Source organism: Nannospalax galili, unplaced genomic scaffold, assembly GCF_000622305.1.
Source record: "Nannospalax galili isolate Female #2095 unplaced genomic scaffold, S.galili_v1.0 scaffold241, whole genome shotgun sequence".
NCBI classification, from domain to species: domain Eukaryota; kingdom Metazoa; phylum Chordata; class Mammalia; order Rodentia; family Spalacidae; genus Nannospalax; species Nannospalax galili.
The window spans coordinates 3191665-3204321 of record NW_008345602.1 but is presented as its reverse complement, the minus strand read 5'-3'; the positions used below and the strand labels follow the sequence as shown (position 1 = coordinate 3204321).

General features: G+C 40.5%; 1 protein-coding gene across 4 annotated transcripts in view; it reads left to right on the top strand.

Moving 5' to 3' along the window:
* Positions 1–12657, top strand: part of Smarca2 (SWI/SNF related, matrix associated, actin dependent regulator of chromatin, subfamily a, member 2) — a 184032-nt gene that overhangs the window by 146595 nt on the left and 24780 nt on the right. For 2 of the 4 annotated variants that reach the window (XM_029567641.1, XM_029567640.1), the window contains one exon: positions 9309–9526. In XM_029567641.1, coding sequence (XP_029423501.1) covers positions 9309–9526 — 218 coding nt within the window. Of the gene's footprint in view, positions 1–6071; positions 6211–7438; positions 7535–8621; positions 8657–9308; positions 9527–12657 lie in introns of those variants that run through there. The other 2 variants (XM_008841692.2, XM_008841691.3) reach the window with 2 other exon arrangements.

The following is a 12657-nucleotide window of genomic DNA, read 5'->3' as shown; positions in this document are numbered from 1 at the left end:
GTCATTATGGTACTCTGGGTAATGGTGACATAATCCAGCCTGCTAATAACTCTGTATGTACTATCCCAAAACATGTAGCATGATTTTTCAGTGTTACGAAAGAAATAGATGCAGAACGACTACTGCCACTTATACTTTGTAACTAAGAAAAAGTTAACAAAATATTACTGAAGGAGTTGAATTTACTAAACAGGCAAGTTATTTAGCCTTAGCCATGTACATGGCTGCCACTGTATTAGTCACTTTTCTGTTGCTGTGATAGAAACACTGACCAAAACAACGTATAAAAGGAAGAGTTTATTGGAACTTACGGTTCCAGAGGAATTACAGTCCATCATGGTGGGGAGGCATGGTGGCTGGAGCAGGAGCAGCAGAAGCTAAGCTCTCACATCATCATGCAGGCACAGGAAGCAAGAGAGCAACTGGAGATCTGGCAAGCCTTAAGAACTCTCTAAGCCCACCCCGTGACTAGTGATGTGCTTCCTCCAGGATACCCACAACTTCTAAGACCTCTAAAAACAGCACCATCATCTGGGGACAAAATGTCCAAATACTTGGAGCCTATGGGGGACATTGTCATTCAAACCACCACACAAATGTTCTTCAGTGTGGGTCCATCCACTGGAGTCTGGTTGACCTACCAGGATTCCCATCCTTGAAACACACAGTCTCTCCTCCTCCCAGTAGTCATCAGTTGCCAAAATTCCCTTAGGTTGGAGTGTCTTACCCACTTCCCCAGTCTATGCTGGGATTTTGTCTGGATTGAGCTTGCATAAACTTGTACATGCTTTCACCATTACTGTGAGTTCATATGAGACCACCTATCTGGAAAACTGTTTACTTGTGATCATCCACCATCTCTCGCTCTTACAGTTTTTCTGCCGCCTCTTCTGCAATGATCGTTGAGCCTTGGGAGGCAGAAGTCTGATACAGGTGTCCTATTCAGGGATAAGCACTCTGCAACCTCTTGTTCTCCGCACATTGGTCAGTTGTGGGCTTCTGGTTAATCACCATCTCTTGCATAAGAAAACTTCTCTGATGGGAGTTGAGAGATGCATTAATCTATGAGCATACCAATAAGTCATTAAGAGTCAGTTTAATGCAATTCAGTAGACAATTAGGCTATGCCCCTATGTCCTGTGACCTGTCTAGCCTCAGCTTCTTAAGCCTGATATCAGTGCCAGGTATGGACTCCATCATATCACGTGAACCTTAGAACTTGATGGTAAGACCCTATTGCTGAAGACACTACATACATGAGCTGTAAAACAAGGAGAAATCAAGCAGATTCATCTCCACTGGCTAGTGTTCATAGTGCTGGAAGGTGCTATTCATGTTACCAAAAGGAAAAAAAAAATCATGAGCCTTACCCAGCTGTGAATCCTGTGAACTACAACAACAACTGGCCTGGCAAGATATGCCCACCTGTGCAATAGTGGCACAAATATTATGGATGTATGGCCGTTTTAAAAAATATTTATTTTTAATTATTGGGGAAGGGGTATGTACACATGAGCGCAAGGACCTTGGAGGCCAGAGGCATTGGATCCTCCTGGAGCTGGAGTTATAGGCAGTGTGAGATTACTGATATGGGGACTGGGAACCAATCGCAGGTCCTCTCAGGAGTAGAAGCTCTTAACCACTGAACCATCTTTCCAGTATGGTCACACTTATGGTCCACCATATCTGACTGCCTGATCATTTTTATGGTCCACCTGCCTTTCTGTATGGTCATTTTATGGAATTGTGATTCCCTACAAAGTAAGGAGTCTGTGTATATGCAATCCTTGGTGAAAGTCTTTCTAGACCGTATCAGCCTATGTTTTTACTTGGATATTCACCTAAGCCTGATAAGTATACTTTCAACTTTTCCTGATGGTTCAGTCATTGTTAAAATTAACTGTTAATATGCTACAACATACTGTAACAGCTTACGTGTTAAGGATGTGGTTTGTGTAGGCAAACTTCAGAATTCAAATATCAAGTCTGCTACTTACTGTTGTATGATCTGGACCAAGATGCTACATCTTGCTGTGCTTCAGTTTCCCTTGTCTGTAAAGAGGGAAAGGAAGAGACTGATTGTACCTTATACTTCATAGGGTTATATGAGCAAATGTCTGTAAAGTCCTGAGTGCTGAGAACACAGCAGATGACATGAATGACATGTGACAGTTGCAGCCATGGGTAGTAGACTGCAGTAGTCACAGAAGCAGCACCAGTGGGAAAAGCCTCAATGATGCTGTGTACTTTAAGATTTATTGGGGTTGAGGCTAATGCTTGCCTCTATCTGAACGCTTCAAACTACTCTGCTTTGATGCTTTGTGCTACTTTATTTATGTGTTCTCCTCCCTCCTTATTGCGCTATTCATGGGCATTCTTTGCATCTGCATGAAGTAGAACAAGTGCTCCATTCTTAGCATGGCCTCATTACTTTAATGTTTTTACCCATAGTGGGTGGGTGCATAGACCAGAAAATTTGTTGTGTGGTAGTAGCATGTGACCCTGGATTAGGGCTTGGTACCTCATGGACCAGCCCCACTCAGAGAAGCCTGGAAAAGAACTGACTCGAGCCTCACATTCACGAAGGAGCCTTGATAAGCTTTTCATGATGTGATCTCCAGATGCAGTTACAATCCTAATCATTATACTCTTCCTGTCTGTGTTAAAGAACATTAAATTACTCTTATTAAGCAATGACTTTGTACCACAGCTTGTTACTCTCCCTTGGTGTTTCCTTGAAGTAGGGAGATAGCCCATACCTTTCTGAAGAACACTGTCCAAGAGAAAATGGGCAAAGGTGTTGGCAGTGTTGACGTTTGCTAGTAGCTGGACAGGTGGTCTTGGGATAAGAAAGCTGAACTGCATTTCTGGAACTTCTCCATTGTTTCTCTGAGGTATTCTCAGGCTGAGAAATTTCTGTCAGATTCTCTGGTTCTGTCCAAGGATCCTGGAGTGCTGCATGTACCTAGTTGTAGCTACAAAGGTGTCAATATTCTGGTTGTGTTTGGTGGGCCTTCAGGGCCAGGCATTTTAGAAGCTTCTTATTACTAAAAGTCATTCCCTGAATAGATGATTGTTAAAACTGCTCCAAAGATGCTTTTGGGAGAGGAGGAGGTATTTGAGATAGGGTCATGGTATGTAGCCCAGGCTGGCCTTGAACGTGTGATTCCCCTGCCTCAACTTCCCAGATTCTCAGATTATAATTGAATGCTACTATGCTTACCCATGAATGGGTTCTTAGTAGATCTTAAGGCTTGAAGTAATTTTACCACTCCCTACACTCATTTTCCTGTTTTAAATTCCAAAATTGCTCAAACCTGAAATAGTATACTAACATATCTGATCTCAGATATTTAAGCTGTGGTTCTCTAACCCCCCCTTACCCCTACCCAAGTTCTCTGCATGACTCCCCTATACCACTGGGGCAAAGAGTGTGCCTTGGTTCACTTTGTTTTAAAAATGACCTGAAGTTATTAAGCAAATAAACTAAAAACCTAAAAAAACTTACTATACCAGAAATTCATTGAACTAAAACTGCGTGTTTCCCATCTAGGGTCAACACTGCATGTTTAAGTCCAGTTCAGGGAGAATTTTAAGTATAATTGACATTCAGAATGCCTGACAACAAATGCCTGAAATAAGTAAATGGTCACATGCCCATAATCCCAGCATGAGGCAGGAGAGTTGATAGTTCAAGGTCAGCTCACGGCTAAACCCTGACTTCAGAAGGAATGAAGTGAATGAGGTTTATTGAATGAATGTACGTTTTTAAAAATACACTTTATTATTTTTATTTTATGTGTATGAGTGTATTGCCTGCATATATGTAGGTGCGCCTGTGTCATGCAGTGCCCACGAGGTCAGAAGAGGGGATTGGATTCCATTGGAACCAGAGTTACAGATGGTTGTTAGGCAACATGTGGTTTCTGGGAATCAAACCAGGGTCCTCCGCAAGAGCAGGCAATGCTCTTAGCCACTGAACCAACTCTCCAGCCCCTGTTATAAGTTTTTTGTTCCAAAGTGGAGGTGGGAAACCTATTCCATGAGAGCCTTAGCCTTCAGATTAAACACATCTCTTAAATATTTGAGGCATTGGATTGCAAACAAAGTTTGAAAACACATATGCTTTGTATGCATGTTTATACTGTGGACATTTTCTTAGTAACAGCAGGGGAAGAAGTGTTGATTCTTGAAGGGGCTTCTAGTCATGGGACAGGACAAGACTGAGCATGCTACCTGTTGAAATGTTGAAAAGTGTGAGTTCCAAAGGAAAGCTGCCAGAATGTCCAAGTGTTGTGTACTTTGGGCCGAGGTGATGAGAACATGTATGAACCTGTGGTTGTTGGGTTTTTTTCCTTAGTATTTCAAGAATATGATTTTTAGGTATTTCTTTTAGTAATAGTACATATAAAGTGCGATTTTAATCATTTTGAGTGTACATTTCAGTTAAATGAAGTGCATTCAAACTGATATGCAGATGTTGCACCAGGACTTCTCCATAGCGTGCACACACACACACACACACACACACACACACACACACACACGAGCTCAGGTAACCAGGAAGCATGGCAGCTTGAGGTGTTTGTCATTTTGTATCTGGCGTGTTTCACTTGAGGGTATTAGATTTTATGCACCATTTTCTTAACAGTTTGCTTTTGTGCCTTTGAAGATGGTAATAAACGAAAGCTTAGCTATTGTCCACAGTCCTAGGTCTGGAAATCTGCACCCAAGTGTGCTACAGTTCTTCCTACCCTCTGTGACTGAAGAGGAAGAGCCCCACACTCAGTTTTCTTATTGTTTCATAGTTCTATTATAAGAATATGCTTCCTGGATGGAACTTTAAATTTCCTTTAGTATTCTGCTTTCTGGTTGTTACTCCTTCTGTTTGGGGATCATTTCTGTGTCCTTAGCTTTCAGAGCCCCCATGGGGCTGAGGGAAGCTTAGCCCTTCTGAACATTGCTACAGCTTTGGAGCTGTGAATCGTCCTCAGAAAGCACTGCTAGTGTGTGGTTTTTTTCTTCACCCCCTTTCTTTAATGCATAGCCAGGCCTTTTGCCTCCCTTCCCCCACTTCTAGCCAGAATCCCTAAGGGAGGAGCCCACCCCCAAGAAAGAAACCTGTGTAAGGGGAGAGAAATAACATTTAAATATCAGACTTAGTATCAGAATACTGATTTTTGCCCCCCACTCCACCACGTTTCTCATCCAAGCAATTTGCAGGCATTGTCTAGTAATCTCCAGAATTGCTGCTTTCAGTGTTTCTAAAGATGGTTTGGTCCACCGCGAGGGGCCCTGCCACACCGCCTGGCGCACTTGCAGAGGCAGGGGTGGGAACAATGCGCTGAGTGGCTTTTTGTTTGCGTGCCCTGTTTACCTATTCACAATCGGGATCGCTCTGCTGAGATGTTGGGAAGTCACGTGTAACCTCACCTCTTCCCCCAACCAGGCTGAGAACCAGCATAATGCTCTCTAGACCTTCCGTCATTCGGTGAATGCTGCAGTTGGCGTGTGTCAGGATATGACCGAGGGCATGGTGGAAGCCAGCACGTGTGGCTGCCTCCCGGGACTGCCATGTGCTTTACAAGCCTGCAGTGTCTGCCTCAGAGCAGCTGGTCCTACACCGCCGCCTCCTGCCTCCAAACCCGGCTGCTTCCTTAAGACTCTGGGGAGAGGGAGCCGGTCCCTCCCTCGCTTGTTCATGCACATCCTGTGTCGTGAAAGCGAATTTTTCTTTTAAGCAAAATTGAAAGAAAGGAGAGCGAGAAAGAGAGAGGGGAGGGAGGGAAGGTTGCCATCCAGTGGAGGAAGGAGTAATTTCCAGCTTCATTCAGGAAAAAAAAAACAAAAAACCCGCAGGCTGAAGTATGCTTAACTCTTTTAACTTGGCTGGGGCTTTTTAGCACCATATGGGGTTTTCGTGACATCAGGAGCCAAATGGGTGCAGTGTGCCTTTAAGGAAAGAGGTGCCTCACCAAACTTCGCTGTAGTTGTGCCTCACCGTTTAGGTAGGGAAGGAAAGTGTTAATTTCTTATTTGTACACTTTTTTTCCCCGACTTCCTTCCTATTCACTTCATTAAATCTAGAGGCAGTTCAGCATGGGAGCCGTCTGTATGTTGAATTAGGGTTCGCACTCTTGCGCAACACGTCACCATTCGGAAACTGGGGGTTTGCTTCTGTGATTTATTTCATTATTGTGCTGGTAAAAGGTTTGGAAGGGAATTCTTTTTTGGGGGTAGTACTTTTAGTATTGTGTAGCAAGTTTTTTGTTTTGCTTTGGTTTCTTTTCTTTTTTTGTGCCCCCACCCCCCAGCTAAGTTGTGTCCTTTGAGCTAGTTTAACAAAATATTTTTAAATACAAGAAGTCCCCATAATTTTCCTTACATGCTGGAGAAATCTTAAGTCGAGTCTTGAAGTGCGAAAAGCATTGGGAAATATGGAGGGAATTGATTTCCATTAGAAAAAGCCCCTTAGAAACCAGAGAACCTGAAGCTCTGCATTTAGATGTGTTTGGGGGTCTTTGGGGGAGGAGGGAAGATGTTTTGCAGCTCAGTGCATTCCTGCATAAAACCTTAATTTAAGGGGAAAAATGGTCAGTGCTTTGTGTGTTTCCCTGTAATTCCAGAACCGAAATTTAATAAGAATCTGCAGTCGTAATAAAAAAAAATTGTTTTACTAGTTCTGTTTGCAATTTAATTTGTTTTCCCTTCTTAGGTATTCCCAGATTTAGAGATTTACAAGTCCAAATATCAGAAGCTTACGCTTTGTTCCCCTTTCCCAGAATTAAGGAGGGAGGGATGAGAGTAGAAATCCTCTTTTCACAACTTCCCCCTCCTCATGTATCCCACTGAAAAGAAAAACAATGAAAAATTTTACAGCATGAAACTGAAAGTAGAGTGTCACAGTTGTTCGGGATGTTCTTTACAGAAAAAAATAACACTGTATTAAAATACTGGAACCTAAGAACACACACGTAGCTTTTACTTACATGAATCTAATGGAAAACAATGTTTTTTTCCCATGTTAAAAATCGTTTTAGACTGCTCCAAAACCATGCAGCATATCTTTTTTGAAAATGGACTAAAATGAGGTATAAAATATGACAGAAAGCATACCTTGCTTCTATCTTTTAAAATACATTTGAATATTCATTTGTTTTCTTATTGGCTTAATTGTTAAAATGCAAGCAAGAATCAGAAACCACCTGAGCTAAAATCTCTAATTCTGCTGCCTGGAATAATAAGGGGGGAACAATATGATAAGTAGTTGTCAATATTAAAACAGGCTGGAGGAGGAAGGCTTGGGGCCTGGTCGTAGGTAGAATGAAACAGCAGATTTGAGTATCCACAATCCTTCCAGTATTAAATTTTCAGTAAAATAAAATTACTTGTATATGAAAACATAGCCTTTCCCAGCTCTCTTTTTTTTCCTGATCAGCTGATGAAGAGACTAGCAGCTCGCTGCTTTGCTGGCTTGTTAATTTTATCCCCACTAACTGTGATTTCCGATAGCCGGCCTGCTGATAGTGGTAAGGTAAATATCCTTTTTCGTTGCCGTCTTGAAGATTCAGTAGAACTACATCCCAGGCATGTGTAGGTGTGTAACACATCAAAAGCCGGTGTTCTCCGTATTTCTGTGTGCAACTGGGTGCTGGAGGAGAGCAATACCATTAACTGTTGACAGGCTTGCATGCTGTATTTATTATTAGCATGTTCAGCCTCCAAGATATGCGGGACAATTTCCTTTTCTTAATGTTCGCTTAGCTGCAGTGTGTTTAGCTGTAAAGGGGGTGTCCTGCTTTTAGGCAAATGAATATTAATGAAATAATGGGGAGCTCTTTTTTTCTTTTTTCCTTTTTCTTCATAACTCATCAGGTCTCGCCTCCTTCATAGTGGTTATCTGAACACTGTAGGATCGTGATGGAAATTGTCTTTTGATTATTAAGGCCTGGGCTCAGGCTGTCCCTTAGGATTCTGTCTGTGTGCATGTTGCTTCTATGGATTAGCACGTTGGAGGTGCATTGGAAACATTTTTTTTTAATCCCACTGGCATTTTTAACATGCCAGGTTGTTTTGTGTTCTGTACCAGGTTTTCTTCACAAAACCTTTCTTTTTCAGGAAGCATTGTACATAAGTGAAAGAAATTATGTCTGAGCTGTAATCACTCTTTATATTGATTGTTATACTCACATGATCATAAATATTAGCCATGTTTGGTGCTGTGGAGAAATGAAGGTAATTGCCTTATGATTAGAGCTCTTTCAGCTAGGAGAGGATTGATTAGCATTTGCATACTGGAGGCAATATTGAGAGGCCGGAGGAACAAATAACAACATCAGTTTATTTGTGTGAGAAAGCAATCTCAAAATGTAATTTAAAGAGTTTTTTAATGAAAATTTCTTTTCCATGGTCAAATTTTCTTTTATCTGTTTTTTGTTGTTTTTTTTTTCTTTTTTGTATTTTTGTTTTTCTCTTAATTTTTCTTATAAGTTTAGAGACTTACCAGGAGAAAGAAAAGTTTGAACTTATGGGTCTGTCACATGGATCTTTTAGCCTTTTATGAACAGGTTTCTTTCATACTTGGCTGTTTTTATAGCTATTTTATTATCTCTCTGCATTAGTGCTGCTGGCTCTGGTTTAAAGCAAGCATTTGCAGGTAATTGGAAAAAAGTGTTTGTTGTTTGTGAGTGTGTGTGTTCTCTATCGGATGATGTAAGTGCTTTTTACCAAGGAATGTGGCTTTGTACTTCCCGTTTCCTTGTTTACTAATCTCTACATTAGAACAAAAATCGGGATGGAATTTTGATTTATGCTGTGAATAATGTATATTGATGTAAAACCTTAAAGAAGAAAAGGTCAAAGTGTGTCTTATTGTACAGATGCATTCTTAGGGGGTTATCTTTTCCCCCACTCACCCCTGGTTTTTGTTTACCCCTGCCCTCCTTACAGTAATGAGACATTTAGGGTATTTTTTTTTTAACTGAGCTAAAATTTTATGTGGATTCAAGTATTTGAATTTATACATATTTTAACATTTGTCATTTTTTAAATTATCAGTGCTTTAGGCCTTAGGATATAGGCTTGGGTTAAAGAAGTATTTTATCCAATATGGTAGTGGTTCTTATCTTTTTTGCTGCATTGATGCTGTTAACTTTTAGTTTTACTTTGTTAGTTTCATTTTATTCTAATTATTCAAGATATGTATATCTATTAATATCTATATCGCTTATTATGCAGATATAGATAGATATGTTTTTCTTGACTATTTTCCTGTCTTGAATTTTTTCCCCTTTGTTTCTGGTTAACAGGCCATTGAAGACGGCAATTTGGAAGAAATGGAAGAGGAAGTACGGCTTAAGAAGAGAAAAAGACGAAGAAATGTGGATAAAGATCCTGTGAAGGAAGATGTGGAAAAAGCTAAGAAAAGAAGAGGCCGCCCTCCCGCTGAGAAATTGTCACCAAATCCCCCCAAACTGACAAAGCAGATGAATGCCATCATCGATACTGTGATAAACTACAAAGACAGGTGAGTGCTTCGTTCCATCCCATCCATACGACCTGAGTGCCTGGTAGTACCTAAGCAGCCAGGCTCAGGAAGCTGTGCGCCTGGTGAGAGCTTCTTTCTAATTTGTGTCTTGTGGCTTCTCTGAAGGTGAGAGTTGCCTTGTTCCATGTGAAATGGCCACTATTGCTGTTTTGTGTGATGGTTCAGTATGTGTTCTTTTAAGACAGTTGGAAATGAGTTTAGATGAATTAAAAAAAAAAAAAACTGGAAAGGATTCTTCAGGACCTCTGAAATACCATCACTGAGGTGAGAGGTGTTGGGATGATGGGATGAGATAACTGAAGTTAAAATTTTAGAGAAAAAAGAATTCTAGATGTATTCAAGGTGAATGTTTCATGTTAAGGACCCTGGTCAAAACTAGATGCTTCCTCAAAAATACTGTTTCCTTCTTTCTAATTCCTGGATTTTTTGAGCATTTCTATGAGCTCTCTTCTTCTATTACTGCTGAATATACTCAGTTGTATTTCAGCAAACTCACCTCTTTTTCATGGACTTTTTGGGTGTAGCCAGTAAGAAGGCCGTACTTGACATCGCCCTGACCACTTTAAGCAATGACTAATTATTTGAAAACTAAGGCAAAGATACTTGAGTGTGTCAGTCAACCTTACATAGCAGATAACTAGTTAGGCTACATATGGGTTAGTTGATTCTGGTTAATTCACTTAGTTTCCACTTGATAGTTAATGGTATTTTCATTTGAAGATTGAATTTTGTTTCCATTGAAAATAGATAGGAAAGCAGGTATTTTTGCTCTCTAAATTGTATGTGATATTCATTAGTTTTTAGAGACCACCAATTCTCATCACCAACTACTTACTGTTGCTGTATACTCCTGCCGTGTTTAACATGAATAACTAAATTGTGATTTGGGCTTTTCATTGTGGCTTTGGTGTATTAGACCAGGAAAGAAGAAATTCTTGGAAAGAATTTAGCATAAAAAGTAAAAATTTTGCACCATGAGTTTTGTTGTTAAGCTTTTCTCATCTGTATGAAGTTTCAGAAAATGGTGGTAGTGGGGGACAGGAGAAAAGGTTTGTTGAAGAGTCAGAATTTCTTGTCTTCCTTTACCTACTAGGTCCCATGCGCATTGGTTTTAGTAGTTTCCTTTTTGAAAGATAAGTACATCCCCTTTAAGTATTACAAAATGACCACTAAACCGTCCTGCTGAGTTTTGTCTGCAGTTCATTGACAATACAGGAAGGGAAACTTGACCTCAAATCTAGTGTTTGCATGGAGTGAACATGAAAACTTCTTGTGCAAATCAAGAATTGGTAATTCTGAAGTTTCTGCTTGCCCTTGGCTCCACCTGTCCATTTCCCATAGACAGGAAGTATGGATTATTACACATCATTTTATAAGCCCCTGGTGTAAGAAAATTATAGCTAAGTAGGAAGTGTCACTCTATACGTACCCCTGACTTTTTTTGATTTTTGTGTCAGGGGAGTGTAACATCTGTTTCTCCGACCACATGTGTCTTGGTCTTCAACAGACATTGATTTGGTGATTACATTGCTTGCAGATTGAATCCGGGTCCACTGGAACACTGAGAAGGACTGAGAAAGTCTGTGGAGATTTAAAAGTTGGACCTTTGAATACTGGTTGTTGATTGTGGCAATTGTGGGGTCATGTGTTGCCAATCGACTGTTTCATTTGGCTTTATATTGTTTGTTTTGGGGTGGTAAGGCAAATATATAAAGTTTCTACATTTCTTGCCTCCCTCTTTGGGAAAAAAAAAATCACAAATCTGGCAGCACTCAATCCAGCTTTCACCTTGTTTGAGATCAGCAGGAGGGAAGAAGTGACCACTCTACCTGGAGCACAGTGGGTCTCAACTGTCACCATCCCCTCTACCAGTATGGAGTGTGAGTTGCCCTTTGTCATCAGGTCTGTGGCATCCTGGTGTACATGGCTACAGCTAAGTTCCTCATAATCCTTCCCCAAATACAGAACACAGTCCTTCCCCAAATACAGAGCTGGGTGAGCTTTACCTCCCAGTATCCTGTGGCGGGGGTGGGGTGGGGGGAGCAGCAGAGCCCAGGACCTTGGAGCTGCAAACTCTTTTCTCACCCCAGCTGTCTGCATTTGATTCTTGACCCTGGAGATCACTAGCTGTAGGACTGTTGGTAACTTAACTTCCCCGATTCTCCCCATTCTCACAATTGAATAATGACTACCCCTGCCTGTAGAGTTGTCTTCCAGGGCAGTTAATATAACCCAGACTCTGGGAACAGTTTAATGATTAATAATCAGAATTTCAGACTGTTGGCAGTTAATCAGGCGGGTGAAGGGACCTCTGAGCATTATGAAGAAAGTGTCCTTGCTGATACTGGTTTCCATGGTTTTAGTTCCAGAAACAGAAAATGCAGTTTCACTGAAACTGATTATTGAGCATTCCTTTAGCTGCACTGTAGGTAAAGGATAAATATCCAGCACACAGTTATTGAGCAGTCTTTCCTTTTTTCCTGGCTTTATTTATTTATTTGCTTATTGAATTTTTCCATAAGAAGCACCCTCCTAAGACTCACTCTGTTAATTCCCACATTTAGGTACTTTGTAGAGATTGTGTACTAAATTTCCATTCGCTGCATGCCCCATATATATTTCATGTTAGTAATCCTCTAAAAAAAGCACCAACTCTATTTATATTTTTTATTTCTCTTACCATACTTGGTTCTCAAGTGGGAGGCACTCAAATTAGGAGGGCCTTAATTAGATACAGTGTCATATTTTTGGTTCATTTTAGAAAACATTACTGGGAAATGTACATCTCACTGTGTTGAGGTTTTTCCAACATTAGAGTCAGTTACTGATATAGTAACTCAACCTACCTGAAAAAGAAATACCACCTGTACTAAAGTCCCTTTCATCATCCCAGTCCAATGTTAGGGCTCTGACAGTCATGTAGATTGGCAGTGTGTTAAATAACACCTCCATCTGTAGTCAACAGATATATAAGAAGAACTGTCATGAGACAGTTGTTTAAAAGCTCTTGCATGATTCTGGGACAGATGTGTCTTGATATTTTCTTAAAGACCTAGGATAATTTAATTGTCTATTTATTACTTTGTATTTTAAAGCGTGCAATTTAAAAA